This window comes from Amblyomma americanum, chromosome 9 (genome assembly GCF_052857255.1).
Source record: "Amblyomma americanum isolate KBUSLIRL-KWMA chromosome 9, ASM5285725v1, whole genome shotgun sequence".
Classification (NCBI taxonomy): domain Eukaryota; kingdom Metazoa; phylum Arthropoda; class Arachnida; order Ixodida; family Ixodidae; genus Amblyomma; species Amblyomma americanum.
In genome coordinates, this window is record NC_135505.1 from 105,676,264 (window position 1) to 105,694,846 (window position 18,583).

General features: G+C 48.2%; 1 protein-coding gene across 1 annotated transcript; it reads right to left on the reverse strand.

Annotated features, from left to right (window-relative positions):
* Positions 1-958: 958 nt before the first annotated feature.
* On the reverse strand, positions 959-16,519 carry LOC144105287 (b(0,+)-type amino acid transporter 1-like). Its single transcript, XM_077638428.1, has 7 exons — positions 16,404-16,519; positions 15,313-15,387; positions 7,154-7,255; positions 5,719-5,976; positions 4,302-4,427; positions 1,951-2,047; positions 959-1,846 (listed from the first exon to the last, which is right to left on the reverse strand). Exons 1-7 carry the CDS (start codon positions 16,417-16,419, stop codon positions 1,072-1,074), a joined length of 1,449 nt encoding a protein of 482 aa, XP_077494554.1. The 5' UTR covers positions 16,420-16,519; the 3' UTR covers positions 959-1,071.
* Between the last annotated feature and the right edge of the window lie 2,064 nt (positions 16,520-18,583).

Genomic DNA, 18,583 nt, shown 5'->3' on the forward strand with positions numbered 1-18,583 from the left:
CAGCCTTAAGCCACAATTTAGCTTATTGCCCCTGCAAAGTGGAAGACGAAACGCCTGCCTATCGCTCACGCAAAAACTGTATCATGGGTCATCAGACTTTCGAGAATTGTTTCTGTGCTCTGCTGCTGAGAAACAATTTTCGAAAGTCTGATTAACCATGATCCAGTTTTTGCATGAGCGTGTGGCGACTCAGTCTGCGCATATTTCCGTGCAACCTGCGCCTTGTTATCATTCGGCCCAGCGTAACACGGCCACACGCTGGACTGCGTTACCGATAAAAGGCAGCGCCACCACTGCGTCACCCGAGGCATACGCCACCGACGGGGGATACAAAAACATGCTGCCCGGCTGGGAAGAGCGGCTGTATTCCTTCCGCTACCGAGACGAGCGTAGCGTTGGTATGCTCGTCCGCTTCCGTTGCTAATAAGCAGTTATTACGTTTTATGTTAGGATTCGTCCTTCAGCAGAAACGACACCCCACAAGGGATAGGCAGGCATCACATATCTTCTTCACCCATTTAAAATCAGCCCCATAATCGCGCGCAGAAAATCGTTCAAATATTCACCTCTGCTACCAGGCATCTCACAATGGAACAGTTTGCCAGCAGATGTCGCCTCCATATCTGGCCACGCAACATTCCTCAACGCTCTGGAGAGAATAGAATGTTAGCTGTTTTTATTGTTGTGTTGTTATTGCTGTAGCGTTTATGACTCTATTTCGTGTTGTATTGCTTGCCCTTCCCGGTATTGCGCGTGTATATAGCTAATACTTTCATACCTTTGTGAAATAATTAAAAACTATGTATCTATTGTATAAATACTCAGGTTTCAAAAATAATTTAAAGTTCTTCCTACATTTTTTTCCAGGTATATATACTATGGGTTTCTTGTAAGTGCAATTTTTGCTTATGTGCACGTACAACCAATGCCCCCCCCCCCCCCCTCCACCGCTTGTAATGCCCGAAAGGGCCCTTTGGGTAAATAAATGCAAAGAAATGAAATTAAAAATGAAAATAAAATGGTAACGCTAGGGTAGAACTCTTCGTTTCACTAAACGGAACGATATCTATGCTAACTTCTCGCGGCATGCATTCTGTCTTGTGAAACGCAAGGCACACTAAGAAACAGCTTTTGCAGAAATTTCTGAGCTGGAACTAGTGCTTTAGACTGCTGGAAAGCCTTGAGGGCAACGTAAGCGGGAAATCCTAGCAGGATGCATCCGAATGCCATTATATAATGGACCACTTCGCCCGTTCCTAGTATTGGCGCGAGGAAAATGGTGAGAAATATGACGCAGTTGAGCACGATAACAAACACCGGTGCTCTAAACGGCCTCTCGGCATCCTTCATGGTCAGGCGCAGCCTTATCATTGCGAAGGTCTCAAGTAGGGTCAAGAAACAGTACATTGTTGTGGCTGCTTTTGCGAGCAAACCCACAGACCCCGTAACCGTAAACAGAACGGCCAGGAACAGTCTGGTAACGATCGCAAGAACAGGCAGTGAAGAGTGCACTGTGATCAAAGAAAAGACGGCAGGAAGGTGTTTCCTTCGCGCTGCGGCCATGAACAAACGGCTATTGCTCAAGAATGTGGCACTAAGCGCGGCAAATGAGCAGCAGCACACAATAACGGGCGCCACAAAAGTGCCAGCAGCACCCCAAGCTACGCGCCCGAAGGTCATGGCAGTCGCTTCGGAAGAGATCGCGGCGTCATGATCCAAGACAACGAAGTAGGCGAAGTTGGTCAAGACCAGCAACGCTGTCATCAGGAGAAGGCCACCCAAGAGCGACCTCGGGAGTATTCGAGATGGGCTTGACATTTCTTCGGCCATGCAGGCAATCATGAAGCTGAAAAGAAGACGTCAGTGTTGAAGGGCTAGTCCATATTGTCAACTGCTCTCCCCAAGCCATTGCCAGCGCACTGAAGGTGAACGCTAAGCACAGGTACTCACCTTCCAGCCATGGCGAAGATAGCCACAGCAAAGGCCTCGACTACTCTACCAGGTGTCGTGTGTCCCTTGAACGACACCTTGTTGAGCAAAGTCGGCGCTGTAAAAGAAAGATAGAAATAGACCAGGAGCATATTTCAGTAATCGGTGAGAAATCTATGAAATTAAGCAAATTTTTGGAAACAAGCAAGCTACCATGCTACATCATAAGGACCGAACTTTGAGGCATCGCTGAGGCTTTAGGTACCCAGAGTGGTTGAGTGTGTGGATTGTAAACAGCTTTATTCTGTGACTTCTCAGCGACAGTTTAGAAACCGCTCGGGTGCACAGGAGAATGGGCTGCATGTTTTTATAAAGAGTCTAGCACATCAATTTGCGGAGGAAATTGTTTAAGGTTTACGGATAAGTGCATTGGCTTTCCGCCGCGTTTCTTTACGATCTGTTTGTAGAGATTACAAAGATTGTTTCCGCATCTCAGAAGACAAAGGAACTCTCATAAAACACCGAGGGCTACCCAGAACAGACGTGACGTAATATTATTGGATTCTTGGTGGGGAAAATTCAAATTAGAAGACGTTTACTCACTATGCCGAGCGGTGGCTACCTCGCGCACGCGACACAAGTAGAACGTTTTAAGTTATGCATCAGGAAAGCGATTGCGAGCTTTGAGATTTTTTCTTCCCAGCAATGCTAGATTGCGCTGAAACCACAGTCTGCTGCACAGCGGATGCACCCGCGTTGCACCCGCTTAATCCTACTATCAGCGAAACCTAGCGGCTTCGGCTTCACTGCAGGGTCCGTCCTCCTGCGTCTCGTGTCACGGAGCCGCCTCCAGAGCGGCTTCCTCGGGGTCCTGGCACGCCGTTCGTTTTCACTGTGGGCCGCACCTCGCATCACGTGGTCAGTACGTTTCTCGCGGATTCCCGCTGCGTACCGAGGCCGGCGCTCCGCGTCACGTTCCGTCTCCAGTGCTTGGAAACTGTTGATGACCGTTGCCCTGGGCTGCAAGAAATTGCCTGGCATTCCAACTTACACACCGCGTGAGGAGCAATCGCTTGGGTATGACGCTGTTCTTCCACGACCATAGCCCTGCTATTGCAGCGACTGCCATGGCAGTTTGAAACACGGCTTTAATTTCACCGAGCAGGTGGCCTGCATGAATTTCCGCCGCGCGAACAACTTTACTCGCATTCTCCTCCTATGTCTAACTCGTTGACAACTCTCTCCTAGGCGCTAGCGCCTGCGCTTGGGTTCAGCCGTTCCCGGACACTTTCGGTGGCACGGACGGCTAGGTGATAGCTGGGGAATGAAGCTATGACTTCTGGCGTTTTGAATGTCGCAAATTTCAACTATTGTATACTTGTCTGGTTATTCAGGAGTTGAGCCCTTGTAGCAGCCTCGACTGTACAGCGGAAGTGATTATATCATTGGTTTAGCCACACAGCCCGTTCGTTCTACCAAGGAATCTGCAGAGTCAGTCGAAAGATCCTAATTACTTAAACACTTATATTCAGTGTATCTTAATTATATTGTAGTGGCCTACACGTGACACGATGGCCCGGCCGAAGAGAACGTTGACTCGTGCCGGCTTACGCGCTGTGCGCGCCCCGAAGAGATTCTGCCCAGTCTGCACACAGTCTGGTTTACGCCTGGCTGAGTCGATCTATTAAAATATAATTGTGGACACCGAGCAAATATGTCTGTCTGGTTTTCCTAGTGCACAATAAAAAAACAGAAATTAACTGAGCTAAATTAATCTAATGCAATTAAACTAAACTGAAGGAAATTCGATTTGCCCCCGGCCACTCTTTGAAGGTGACAAAGTGGAGAGAAATTCATTTTTTGTACCTTTAGCTTAGAGGTGAAAAAGGGAAAGTGTACGAATGAGAGGAAGGGCGGGAGGCGACAGTCGTCCAGATTAGAAGATTTCTTTGGGTGTCATTAGAGAGGCTAGGATTTCTGTTACGGGTAACAATGTAGATTCCACAGCGAATGAAGGGCTAAATGACTTAAACGAAACTATAACAGATTTTCTTATTAAAGCGCTGAGCCGGCGGGCTTAGCCCTACAAATTATTTTACAAACAGCAATGGTATGCGAAGTATTCCTCAGGAAACGTTGTGTGAGCGCTTTAAACCTAAGGCGGTGACATTCAGGAACGTGAGCTGGCGTTGCAGTAGGATGGTATGTCTATATGCGCACTTACAATCGCTTTTTCTGTTCCTAAACTTCATGCACGAGTTTGTTAAAAAGCAGTATTAATACAGGATCAGTGACACAAAACTGGCACATTCGATAGCAGCTCAGGAGCATGTTCATTTTTTTTATGTGCACCGAAGAAAATGTTGACTTACTTCGGACGCACCATACGATGCCGGTGGATACGATGGCAAGAAGCAGTCCAAGCTTGACAACCAGTAAGACGTTCTGAATTTTCATGGACGTCTTCAGCGAAAACGTGTTCACAACAGCTGAGAGTGCTGTAATGAAACCCACATACGGGAGCCAATGTCATCGATGCCAAAGTCAGCTAGTATTTGCGCGCTCAAGCTGAAGATAGTCTTCGCAATGCTATTTTCGTTAGGTTAGGCTTTGTTAGGTTTCCACAAATGATTGTTATGAAAACATTGTCGCCTGACACCACATTAAATCTTAGGATTTTATAATTCCTAAAGAATCGTAATGTGTCTAAGTCACTGATGACAATTCAAAGCTATTTTCTTGCGGCGAACATTTTTATTTGATGGGTATTTATTACTCTGCACTTTGCAGCTCTTGTTACTATGTAATAAATGTCCCACGACAGAAGGTGCATCGAGTGCACCATCAAAAAAAGCACAGCACATTTTAGCCCACTGATGCCAAGGAGTGGTGGCAAAAACAGTATCACTTTCGCCACGCAAGTCTCCAGGCCATGAATGCACCTAATCTGATCGGCGATGACTGGCTGACCATAGCAGGAACATAATCAGTGGCCCGTACATAACTGCGCAATGTTGTGGTGCCACTAATTGCACGCAGCTTGCGTTTTTTCAAGTTTTATGAGTGGTCACAATACGTAACCTCGAGCCAAACTTTTGCAGTAAATTAATCTCTCTCTTAAGCCCAAAACGTACTGAGCTCATATATCGGAACATAGTGAAATAGTAGTAAAGAATAAAGCATTGTTACACCATACTCGATAGCTTTAGTCTGAAGTCCCTAGTGTGTCGATGTTATGTCAAAATATGGTCGTGTATGTTAATATTGAGCCCCTTACTTGGTGTTCCCTTTACAACAGCTCTCTTTTCTACCTCACAATTTCTAAATAAATCTTGAAATGTGGTGCATCAAGAGGCGCCTTGAGCTTTTTAAATTGCCTTGAAAGACCTTATTTCATGCGCAAAATTTGACTCCGTTTCGATCATCATACCAGGCCTAACTGGCGTATGACTGCGTGTCGTGCCTTATATACGCGGCGGTTGATTTCCATCCAGTCAAGTACGAAGTTAGCGCTCTGTGTTTGGTGCTTACGTCGGGTCATCTTCAACGGTCTCGTTTCTTTGTGAACGAAGTCTAGTTAGCAGAGAAGTAGTGTGTTCCACCGCAGCTATTCATCTTAGCTGTATACCGGGCCAACAGGTAATAAACGCGGTAAACTTGAAAACCGACCTGAATATCTCCCTTTATGGCAATAGAGAATGTGATTTCTAAGAATTACATTTGCCTATTTTATGAGACATAACATTGGTTTAGGATTACCAGATGTTACGAGCATCGTACTCAACTCACCAATCACTATCACCGCCACCAGAACGGTGACCTCATGCGGTGGTGTGCAGGTGTCGTAGACTGCGCCGAGAGCGTATCGGGAGAAAGTGAGTCCGTGTAAGGCCACGATAGTCGGATCCGCGAGGAGAAAGCTCCAGGCGAACAAGAACGACAATATGTCTCCCGTTCTTCCCATGGACTCGAAGCCGACACTGACGTACTCGTACGGCCCGCCGGCGGATGGCAACATGGTACCCAGCTCGGCGATGCAAAGTCCGTCTGTAATTTTGTGAACAGACGAAACGTATTGCGACAGAGGCCACCCAGTCTACAGAAAAGCCAACTTTTCATTACATTCCTTGTGATTCCAGTCATGAGCCCTATATATAGATGGGGCACATTCTTTTGCAGTTGTTGCATTCTTCTGAATAAAGCTGCCATGCATGAGTGTGTGATTGCTGTGTCTGTTTAGCGAGGTTTACAGCGAGTGCTTTACGGCTTGAAAAACGCGCTGGCACGGGCTTTGTACACCTTGTGCGAGGTATTTACGGGAAGCTGCTTGAGAGCGTTTGTCCTCTGTTCGAGCTACTCCACGTTTGGGGCCCTGGCCGACAGTATGAGGGCAGCCTCGAGTGCATTGATGACCTTCCCGTATCGTGAATGATTTGACATATCGGTGCTAGCTGCTTCATAAGACCTTCTGCGGCTGCTACTGCACCGGAACGCAGGATGCCGCTCCATGCATGCAGCCGTTTCAGGCACATTGAGCGTCGTTTTATCGCATTCGGCGCTGTCTTGTTGCAACCGCATGCTTCACCTGATAACGACGAAGATAGCGCAAGGCACGCAGTAAGTAATTAGTAAGTGATTTTTATTAAATTAATAATAAAAAGGAAGGAAAAGATTTTTGCTAGCCCCGGCATCTGCCATCGACTCTGAAGCACCTGAGCTGGGGCAGCGGAAATAAAGGATAACAGGCAGAATGGAGAACTGGAATGAAAGAGGTGAGGGGAGAGGAAGAGAGGATAGGGTACGCAAGGCACGGCTGGTGCACATTTGGGAAGGACGAACTACGAGTTTCAGTATTACTTCACACTGTAAAAATATCACCGAATCACAAACGTCTACTTTACAATAATAGCGACGCACTTATCACTCAGCTGAATCTTAAATAGCGCTAGAATATCTTGAACTGCCGTCTTCCTGTATAGATCAGGTTGACATTGTCGTACTGTGGTATACAACGAACTGAATGCCACGCCTAGTGAAGTATATAACCTTCTAGCTCCAGCTAGAGAAAAAAGGCGTATAACTGGCTTCTGGATGAATGATAACAGAGCATCGCAAATGAACATTAAAGGTATCGACTTTTTAGAGCGACGGCCGCCCGCTTTTGGAACTCATAAACCGAATTGAGCGGTGGCGTAAAAAAAAGGAAGCATTTGATCGAACTTACGAATCAGGGATGCCACTCCGGCTCCAATCCACACCAAGAGATCAGCGGCCAAAGAACCAGCGTCCATGTAGATAATGGTCGGTGTGATGAAAATTCCCGCTCCTGGAGTGGTTGACAACAGGACAAAAGGAGGCAGTAAGTATAGACGTCTCGATTTAAAAACGGTAGGAGCCGCTTCTGTAAGCCTTGACAAAAAGTGCGTGTGGTGTACGTACATGTGGGATGTGACGTGCTCTAGTGTATTTTGCATGAACATCGCAGGGACAGGTCAAAATACTTTTGCATCTCATCCTCCAGCTTTTAATTCCTCTCTATTTCTGTCGTGTATCCATTCGTCTCTAAACGTGGAATAAAATATTCGAGCTTCGCGAAGACACTTCCCCGTACTTGTCCGAAGCAAATGGTGCTGTAGGCTTATAGTGTAGGGCGCTGTAGGGTTGTCGTCATATGAGACCAAGCGTGGGAAAAAGGGGGAGAGCAAAAGAGGCGCAGTAGGCATTGTTTTCATTTTTTGGCACAGAAGAAGGCGAAAAAGTCGTCTGCCTTTTTGCCGGCCCAATTAAATACACTACTGCTGCACAAAAATCGCTCTTGAACGTATTCAACATGACAGCACAACCAGAGGTTCCCTGCGCTTCAGTACGAATTAACATCAAAGTGACACTCGTTTGCTTTATGAAACTCATGTGCTTAAAAACGTTGCGTATATTAACTGCATCTGCGGTTCAGAGCACCATGACTATGTTATTGCTTTGTTTGATATTGTCACTGATAAACGGCCAAAGCACTCAAACCAGGTTTTAATTAAACGTGATGGGCGTGCAAGACAGCGGGGAGGTCGAGCGAGGAAGAAGATCAAAACCTCTAGCCCCTAGAGTGCGCAAGGCACGGCAAATCCTATCTAAAACAGTTCGGCCGCAGTATGGCGCCACTGGATTATTGGTACTGTGGCATTACTCCCCCTCTCTGAAGGGCAACGACTCGGTGCCGCAACAATGAGAAGCAGGAAGACAAGGGACGGCGAATGTTCCGGCGGCTGGTGTAGACACGCCTGAAGAGCTAGCGAGCGTGGTACGGCTTCATCCGTGTGACATGTACGACTTCGGGGGTCCGCCGTCTAGAGGAGTGAACTGTTCCCTGGGGAGAACTTCATAGTTCACCTCACTGACTTCGCGGAGCACCTCGTAGGGGCCAAAATATCGCCGTAGAAGCTTTTCGGAGCGCCCACGCATGCGGATTGGGCTCCAGACCCAAACTTGTTCGCCGGGCTGGTAACGCACATTTCGGTGGCAGATGTTATAGCGCCGAGCGTCGAGAATTTGCTGGTGCCGGATGCGCTCTCTAGCTAGTTGGCGGGCGGCCTCGGCGTAACGAACGAATTGGGCAGCACCCGTAACAGAGCAGGTAGTGCTAGCTGAAACCAGCACTGCATCCAGCATGGTTGTGGCTTCGCGACCATGCACTAAACGAAAAGGAGTGAAGCGTGTCGTTTCCTGGACTGCAGTATTATAGGCAAATGTGACGTAAGGGAGTATGGTGTCCCAGTTCCGGTGGTCCGCATCGACATACATGGAAATCATGTCGGCGAACGTCTTGTTGAGCCGTTCGGTGAGGCCGTTGGTTTGAGGGCGGTAAGCGGTTATCTTGCGGTGACTGGTGCCGCTCAGGCGTATAACCTCCTGCGTGAGGGCCGAGGTGAATGCTGTTCCCCTGTCAGTTAAAACGATGGTGGGCGCACTGTGACGAAGCACAAGGTTTTGGATAAAAAAGTTCGCAATTTCGTCAGCGGTACCCCGGGGAAGAGGTTTAGTTTCACAGTATCGGCTGAGGTAGTCGGTGGCGGCCACAATCTAGCGATTACCCATTGAGGACACCGGAAATGGGCCGAGTAAGTCCATGTCGACCTGATGGAAGGGGACCTGAGGCGGATCGATAGGCTGCAGTAGGCCGGCTGGCTTAATCGGCGAGTCTTGCGACGCTGGCACTCGCGGCAAGTTGTTACGTAATGCTTCACAACTGCAGCAACCCTGGGCCAGTAGTACTTTTGAAGTATTCGTGCCAAAGTTCGACAAAAACCCAGGTGACCAGAAGATGGGTCATCATGACACACCTGCAGGACTTCGTCGCGAAGAGCCGTAGGCACGACGAGCAGATACACAGCTTCTGTCGGGCTGTAACTTTTCTTATACAAGATGCCGTCGCGTAAACAGAACGACGACAGTCCGCGTGAGAAGATTCGTGGGGGAGACTGAGCGCTTCCTTCGAGATACTCAATGCGGGGCCGTAGCTCACTGTCTCTTTGGTGTTGAATCAGAACGGACGTGGAGATGGCGCTAAGAAAAACTGAATCGTTGTCGGGGTCAGCTCGGGAGTCCTCGATAGGAGCACGAGACAAACAGCCGGCATCACTTTGCTTCCTGCCAGACTTATAGACGATGGTGACATCGAATTCCTGAAGTGGAAGGCTCCAGGGTGCCAGCCGTCCCGAGGGATCTTTGAGGTTCGCCAGCCAAGAGAGCGAGTGGTGGTCGCTGACGACCCTGAAAGGGCGGCCATATAAGTACGGGCGGAATTTGGTCACTGCCCACACAACGGCCAGGAATTCTTTTTCGGTGGTGAAATAGTTTGCCTCAGATCGTGACAAGGTGCGGCTCGCGTATGCGATTACGCGTTAGAGACCATCCTGCCACTGCACAAGGACCGCACCGAGGCCGATGTTGCTGGCGTCTGTGTGCAGTTCAGTGGCGGCCGACTCGTCGAAGTGTCCAAGTATGGGCGTACTTTGGAGACGAGTTCGGAGGTCTTCAAAGGCCTTCTGTTGCTCCAGGCCCCAGAAAAACGGTTCGGAATCTTTCGTGAGGCGGATAAGGGGTTCAGCGATCTGGGAGAAGTTCTGCACAAAACGCCGATAATAGACGCAGAGACCCAGAAAGCGGCGCACGCTTCTCTTATCGGTGGGCACATGAAAAGCAGCCACGGCGGCTGTATTATCGGGGATGGGGCTAACCCTTTTAGCACTCACGATGTGGCCCAGAAACTTGAACTCTTCGAAAGCGAAGTGACACTTTTCGGGCTTCAGGGAAAGACCGGCCGACCGAATTTCTTCGAACACAGCGCGCAGGCGTCTCAGGTGCTTTTCAAACGTATCAGAGATGTCAAAGTCAACCAAGTACACGAGAAAGGACTGCCATTTCAGATCGGCAAGAACGGTATCCATCATCCGCTGGAAGGTTGCAGGAGCCGAGCACAGGCCGAAAGGGAGCACCCGGAATTCGTACAGACCATCCGGTGTAATAAAGGCTGTCTTTTCCCGGTCGCGTTCGTCCACCGCTCGATTTTCCAATAGCCGCTGCGTAAATATAGCGATGAGAAGTACTTGGCGTGGCGCAGCCGATACAGGGAGTCATCAATGTGCGGCAGAGGATAAACATCTTTTTTGTGACTTTGTTTAAACGTCGGTAATCAACGCAGAGCCGTAGGTTTCCATCTTTCTTTACTACTAGAACAACAGGCGACGCCCGCGGGCTCATCGACGGCTGTATCACGTCGTCCTTGAGCATTTTTTGAACTTGACGGTGAATGACATCATGCTCCTTTGAAGAGATCCCGTAAGGCGGCTGACATAATGGCCGCTGGTTGGCGTCGACTATAATTCGGTGCTTTGTATGCGGTGTCTGCCTAAGCTTAGATGTCGGGGCGAAGCAGTCACAGAAAGAATGGATAACGCTTTCGAGGCAGAGTTTCTGATTAGACGGGGGGTTCGGGTTCACGTCAGTTCTTATGTAAGTGTTCGGTGCCTCCACTGATGCCGAGGCTTCGGACAAAGCGTGCTGTCCCGCGAAGTCGCCGAGTTCTTCGAAATACGCAATAACTGTTCTGCCGGGCAAACACTGAGGTTCACATCCAAAATTGGTTACCAAGAGCTTGGTTCGGCCATTGTTCAGCTCAACAACTCCGCGAGCAACAAAGACTTGCCGACCAAGGAGCAGCGACCTGTTGGTTTCAGCGATGCCACGAGTTCCAGTGATTTCGCAATCTACGGTAACAAACATGCTAGCTCTCGACGGGATTAATACGTGGTCGTCAAAGACGCGTAGCTTAGTCCCGCGTGGCTCGGGATCGCCGTCAACAGGGGGTTGAGTGGAAAATGACACGACAAGCTCCTGAAGGTTGACAGCACCGTACTCCCGCAGGAAATCCAAACCAAGTATCAGGTCTTTGGAGCACTCGGGCAGCACAGCAAACCAGGGAAAGTAGCACCGCGGATCTGGATTCGTGACGTGCAGACGCCAATTGGCGTAACCACATGGCCGCCGGCGGTGCGGATCTGTGGTCCAGACCAAGGGGTCAGACCTTTCTGAGGGCCGTGGCTAACCAACGGCTAATTGCAGAAAACATCAGCGCCAGTATCCACAAGTGCGGTCACATCGCGATTATCAGCGATTATTAGGATTTCGGCAGACACCAGTCGGTCACAGCACGTCATTGTCGTTGAGGTCGTCGTCGGTCGGATCGTAGACGAGAATCGTCGGGTGGAGGCTCTTGACTTTATCCAATAGCGGTGGCCCTACCCCCGGGGGCGCCGTCTTCAGTTTTCCCGATGTGGGGACGCGCCTCTGAACTGGCTAGAAAAAGACGGGCGGCTTGGAGAAGAAAACCGCCTTGGTGATGGCGACCGGGACTCGCGTCGCCGCGAGGTCGTTGGCTGCACGTTATCGGACAGATACTGCTCGATGTCCCGCGGCCGTTCTCCGTAGCGTTGTCGAGGTGCGTCAGGTGAAAACCCCCTTAAGCCCATTCTGCGGTAGAGGCAGTGGCGGAGGATGTGGCCGGGCTCCCCGCAGTGGTAGCAGAGTGGCCTATTGTTTGGCGTACGCGAAACGCGCGCTTTGCTCATGCTGGACAGGGGCTCCTGCGGTACGACGGGCACAGCTGCAGTTGAGTACCGCGGTGAAGGCACAGGAGTGACGGGGGAAAAGGCTTGTCTCACTGGCCAAGGACGACTTGACTGTATGTCATCACATAGGGCACTGACTGCGGAGCTAGTGGCGACTGAACAGCTCGCCGGACTTCATCTCGGACCACGCCCGGTAAGGCAGCGACGCTGGCATGTGAAGCTTCGTTGCGAAGTTTCTCCAGTTCTTCGCGTACCAGGCTCCTCACAAGCTCTCGAAGCTCCTCAGTGGGTAACGACGAGGAAGTATAGTTGTGAGCGGCTGCTACACTAGCCTGATGGCCGTAGTGCGCGCCCCGTTCTTGCAGAGAACGCTCCATGCTTGTTGCCTCCTTGGCAAAGTCGACCACCGTTCTTGGCGGGTCACGTACCAATCTGGCAAACAATTGCTCTTTGACGCCGCGCATTAGGTGGCGTACGTTCTTGTCCTCGGGCATAGCAGGGTCGGTGCTATTGAAGAGCCGCGTCATGTCCTCGATGAACATGGCGACGCTCTCGTTAGGCTGCTGCGACCTCGATTGCAAGGCGATTTCAGCCTTCTCCTTTCGTTCGCTGGTGTTGAACGTGGCTAAAAGCTCTCGGCGAAAGACCTCCCAGTTAGTGAAGGAAGCTTCGTGGTTCTCATACCACGTCTTGGCAGAGTCCTGTATCGCGAAGTACACGTTTCGAAATCTGCGCTCGCCGTACCACTCGTTGAAGCCCGCCACACGGTCAAAGCTGACAAGCAGTCTTCGACGTCCTCAAACCTCTCACCGTGGAGTGATGGGGCGACCGAGGCGTGTGAAGGACGAACGGCGGGGCATTACCGGAATGCTGACTTGTCTGGCTAGCCGTAGCGGACGTCATGGCCCTTGCTGATCTTGCGAGTTGACCGAACTCTGGTTGTAGGCCTCGCAGGCGGCGGCTCGCCTTGTGGACTGGTGTTGTAGCCACGCGTTGGGAACTGACGTCAAGAGTGTCCTCGAGGTCAGCGTACATGAACCGTTACCCAGCGGCTCCACCAAATATGTCACTGATAAACGGTCGAAGCACTCAAACCAGATTTAATTAAACGTGCTGGGCGTGCAAGACAGCAGGGAGGTCGAGCGAGGAAGAATATCAAAACCTCTAGCCCCTAGAGTGCGCAAGGCACGGCAAGTCCTATCTAAAACAGTTCGGCCGCAGTATGGCGCCACTAGATTCATTGGTGCTGTGGCAATATGAATAGAAACGCAGTTTTTAGATCTGTTTCACAAAGCGTGGCCAAGGTCGAGTTTGTAATAGTAATGCTCAGCCGGTAGTTTACGGCCTATAAAGCTTATTCCCGGTGTGACCGTTGCAACCTTAACATCAACCAATAGTGTCTGGCTTTCTAATCGTCTAAAGGAGGTTTTGCTTGCTTCCATCTGCCTGAGAACGCCTTACAAGCTTTTAACACGTGGCTAGAAGAGCGCCGTAAGTCTGAAAAATTTCTGATGTGATCAGAAAATGCCAGGACACATTTTTATTGTGACCTGGTTCAGAAATGTTGCAATGAAAAAATTTTACCATTTTCTGAAAACTTTCATCGAAAACTGTGCCCATAGTAAATGGTAAATCTTAAAAACATATTGGTAATATGACAAGGTAGCAAGAAATGAGCAAATTTTTTCAGCTAAAGACGAATATGAGCAGGTGGGAAATTTTTTCAGATATAGGCAAGAAAACTGCCTGAAAAACTGCTGCCCTTAATGTACGACATCCGTGAAAATAAGGACTCTTATATTGTTGAGCCGCCGCGGTGGCTCAGTGGTTATGGCGCTCAGCTGCTGACCAGAAAGACCCGGGTTCTATCCCGGCCGCGGTGGTCGAATTTCGATGGAGGTGAAATTCTAGCGGCCCGTGTACTGTGCGATGTCTGTGCACGTTAAAGAACCCCAGGTGGTCGAAAATTCCGGAGACCTTCACTGTGGCATCCCTCATAGCCTGAGTCGCTTTGGGACGTTAAACACCGATAAATCAAGTCAAATCTTATATTGTTTACCGAATAATAAAAGAAAACTAGGTAGGTGAATATCGCGTCTTCTTAAGCACTCTCCTATTTATCGCGCCTTCATGCTCGTTTTTGCGCTGGGCGTTAATACAGCGCTTTCTCCGGTAACGCATTTATAACGGCGCTGGTGAGAAGTGATATGCGATGCGCTTTCTTTTCACCTTAATCGCATGTTGAAGGCTCAAAGCTTTGGTTTTTCTTTTACTTTTTCAACTTCACTAGAGATTGGCCAAATTGGGACGTACATCTGCAGCACTGTTGTAAAGGTACAGTACGAGTTCATGCAATTCATCTACTCTCTTGAGTCCTTTGATTCTATTAAGAAGTGGACCCTTACTGTTTATAGCTTAAAACTTGAATTCTAAGTTTTTCTTTGTGCCCGAAGGCATTGTTTAGTGGTGGCAGCTAACTGTCTTCACATAGCGGCCCTGCTTGAAAAACGTGGTGTATAGTGGAAATGAAAACACAAAGACACAAAGGAAGCAGTGCTTGAAAAATCCGTGCACATGGCTTGCAGTAATTCCTACGAAAAGTAAGAAACAATTAACAAGTTTACAACATTGCACATGGAAGAAAATTCTGGAATTTTCTAGACTGCTGGAGGCAAGCGTGCCAAAAATAGGCATTCTTTTGGTATAAGTAAAAAAATTTTTTTTCTGCATGGAACTGCGGCGTCGTGATATGGTATTAGGCGCCTGGCTTATTTTAAGTAAGGTGGTGGAAAAGTTTTTTATGTAGCTATTGTTACTTGGTGCACATCCCCGTTTATGTGAACGATAAATAAAAATTGAAAGTAGTAAAGGCGTTTATTTCAGTACTTAAACTTTAGGATGCAGAATTCATTGATTGAAAGTATTGCTATCGACAGGCACCGGAAAGTTCCTTCTTGTCCAGGGCAACACATAAGCAGTTAAGATAAGGGTAATATTTTACTGATAATTTAAAAATTCAAATGTGACAGAGGCCACAGTCGCTGTGCACTTTTGACATCCATTTCCAGAGAGAAAACACCTTGAAAGAGGCTCCGCTCTTACTGCAAGCTTAGTGCTTGTTCACTGAAATTATTTACCGACATAAGCCTTTCCCAAAGAGACAACATTTTGACCATGCACATATACATCACATGTGGTATCCCCTTCTCAAAATACGCAAAAGAAACAGTACACTGAAGGTCAGACTACGGAGCGTGCTTACCAGCGCAGTTGCTCACCACCACAGCAGTAGCGCTGAACAGGCCCATGTCTCGTCGTAGCCGACCGGGCGCTGAATCTGTGTAATCACGAAAAAGCGGCAATAATGCTTTTTAATCAATAACAGCATAGGGCAGAAATAGAATACTACCTCGATCATAACCGTTGCAGCATCTATGTATAGCTTGTAAGAACTTTTTTCGAAAAATTCCGGGAATTTCGACAAAAACTTGTAATTACATCAAACAATTAGTAACAATGAAAGGATAAAACTGTGAGTAATTCATTTTTTTCTATTAAAGCTGCGAATTGACTATGAATACGGGAGTGGACTTGGTTTTCGACTAAGCTATTTTTTGACCACATTTGGTTTTTGAACGTACATCGAATTATAATTGAACAAGCACTTTACATTGACGGTAAGTTGGGCGAGTTGATGAGTAATAGTTGGTATCTATTAAAATGCGGCTGTCTCATATTAAGTCCAAGAATATCTTACTTCAAAAGTTACTTCTCATAGCAAAATGCACCCAGCTGTTCATATGGCTTCTCTCAAATGCCTGGTGAGCTATATATGACTAGCAATAACAGGGATTTACATAGTAAGAAATAAGGCTTTGAAGGTATATATGCGATCATATTGTGTTTAAAAATCCAGCAGCACCATCGCTGTTCATTCTAGAACTTAAATATCAGTGCGAAAGCACTTCTTAAGAGGGTCAAACGCAATTAAGTCTTGTGTGAAGCTTCGGAGTAAGTAGGCTAAGCTTGGGTTACTTCGAAGGAGCGTCGCGCCAGCTGTAGCCAATGGAAGGAGGGCGCCGCGACAGCTGCCGCCGATTCGAGAGAGAGTTCGAAGATCAACAGCGAGAAACGTGGTTGCGTGCTCATGCAGATGCCAGAAAGAAGAGGCGAAGAATGAGCACATGTTTTCGCATGCCTCCTAGGTTAAACTTCGTTAAAACCCTACCATTTTATTTACCACAGATCAACAACACAGGCGAATATCTTGTGACTAGCAACGTATAATACCAATTAGTAGTTTCTATTTCATGCATTCAAAAGAAAATGAAAGAAATAGTTTTGTTTGCTCACCATCACGGCGCCCCATTTTGCCCTCGAGGCGCACCTTTTAACGTTCACGATTCGTCAACATGAACGCACGATTGAGAACAGACTCTGAGTTGTGCACCTGCAGCCAGCCGCGTTACGAAATGGAAAGAAAATTTCCACAGCCAAGTTTCGTTAACCCCACACGTCACAGTCGAGGCAACTCTGATATCCTCGATTTATTTTGAGGAGAGATGAAAAGAGAGAGAAAAAAAATAGACTGTTTCAGGTACACAGTTTTGCTCATAACTAAGGGATATCCGGTGCAAAGGAAGCGCGTACAGTCGTCCAAAAGCTTGTCTAGGGCGCTCTGAATAGGGCGCTTGGCTTCCATTTATCACAATCGCCGCTGCCTGGCGGGCTCGTTGCAGCTTTTAAAGGCATTATAAGTTAAACAAGATCCATGTAAATGTACATGCACCATAAGGGCAGGTTTCGTGGTCTAGGTCACTGGCAAATGACACGAGTGTAATCCTTGGTTTGCCATTCGAACCCTATAGACAAGTGTGTGGACGACTGTACATGCGAGGGCATTGCTAAGATTTGCAGCCTTAAAAGCAGCTGCAGTATGCCCGTTTGCTGCACTGGCTTGCTGTGCGACATGTTTTAGCAGTGAGCGGCCGCACGAAAAAGAAGGCAGGATAGTGGAGCGCGATGCGGCACTTTCCCTCCCTAGGACAGCAGAAGGTGATGTAAATGCGCTTGCATGGTTGATGCTAAGGGCTGCTAAACAGTGTAGCACCCTGCAATGCTTAGTCACTGATTCTTTCAGCAGCCTTGGCAAGTGCAACAAGTGGCTGCTAACGTCGTGAGGAATAGCGACGACCGGTAACGAGACAACTGACGATCCGTAATCAAAGGAACGAGGCAGTGCATAATACAAGAATAAAGTTAGCAGCTCTTATACTGATGTTAAAGTCGTTGATAACGTGGTACAAATGTGCAGATAAACATGCAGATAAACATAAATGTGCAGATAAAAATGTGCAGATAGATTTGTTTAGCTCTGCGGGATCGACATAAGTATAGATCGCGGTTTTAGTTTTTGTGTAGAATCAGCGTGACCGAATGCTTTGTTTGTGATAACCTCAAAGCTCACAAGCTCAAAGGTCGAGCCTGCGTAGCACTTAAGTAGTACAAAATGGGCGGTAGGGATAGTATCAGAGGATTGATGAGTACTGTCACGCAGTGGTGACGGCTGTCCGGAAGTAGGAATACAGCGAAAAGGGCTTCCTGAAGAAGCTGTTTATTGGGATGGCTGATGCCCACAAAGAACTGGACGATTTGACGGCGGCGGGGGCAGAAAGCGTGGTCATCGGTTGTCGAACCGAGTGCGTGTCGCTTTCGACCGCACTCATTTTAAAGTAGGCAGGCCATCATCATCATCATCATTATCATCATCATAGTCATCAGTCTGATTACGCCCACTGCAGGCCAAAGGCCTCTTCCATTTCTCTCCAATTAACCCTGTCCTGTGCCAGCTGCGCACGCCCTATGCCTGCAAACTTGTTAATCTCACCCGCCCGCCTAACTTTCTGCCGCCCCCTGCTACGCTTTACTTCCCTTGGAATTCACCCCGGTACCTTAGTAACAGTAGGCCGGTAAGCGCCGAGATAAGGAGCCAAATCAACTTCAATATTGCGGCAGCAGTCGCTAGTGGCTGCGAAAATTCGAGGTAAGTCTGGTCGCATCTCGCGTCACAAGCAGAATGATAAAGTGGAGTGCCAGCGGCTTTGAGCGTGAACAAACAGTACGGAGATTCTTGGCAGTATGAAGTGGCCCGCTGCGAAGGTTCCACTACCTGTTTAAAACATGCCTGAGCTTTACAAGAAGTCGGTATTTTTTTTACCTCTTTTCAGGCCTGAAGCTCTCCTCATGCAATTCTACGGAGGAAGAAAGTTTTATCATTTGATCGTACCGAGCGCTAAGTGATTGTAAACTTGATTACATAAAAATATCTCGTCACGGTTGGTGCCTGATTGAGTGAAGTAGCCGGTAGGTATTTCATTATAGACAGCTAGTGACTTCGCATTATAAAGAAGCCGGCACATCTCGTTTCGTTCGGCAGCGATTGATATGGCGGTGCATGTCTGCAAAGTACGACCTTCTGGAATGCTGTTCACATAGAGAAACAAAAAAGCGCCGCCTCCAACAGTATGGTTTGA

What these genes read in the sequence shown, in the direction of transcription:
- LOC144105287 (XM_077638428.1), bottom strand. An exon ending in CGGAGTGGCATCCCTGATTC is followed by an intron (nt 5,977 to 7,153) that starts GTAAGTTCGATC and finishes ACAAAATTACAG; the next exon opens with ACGGACTTTGCATCGCCGAG. An exon ending in ATCTTCGCCATGGCTGGAAG is followed by an intron (nt 1,847 to 1,950) that starts GTGAGTACCTGT and finishes TCTTCTTTTCAG; the next exon opens with CTTCATGATTGCCTGCATGG.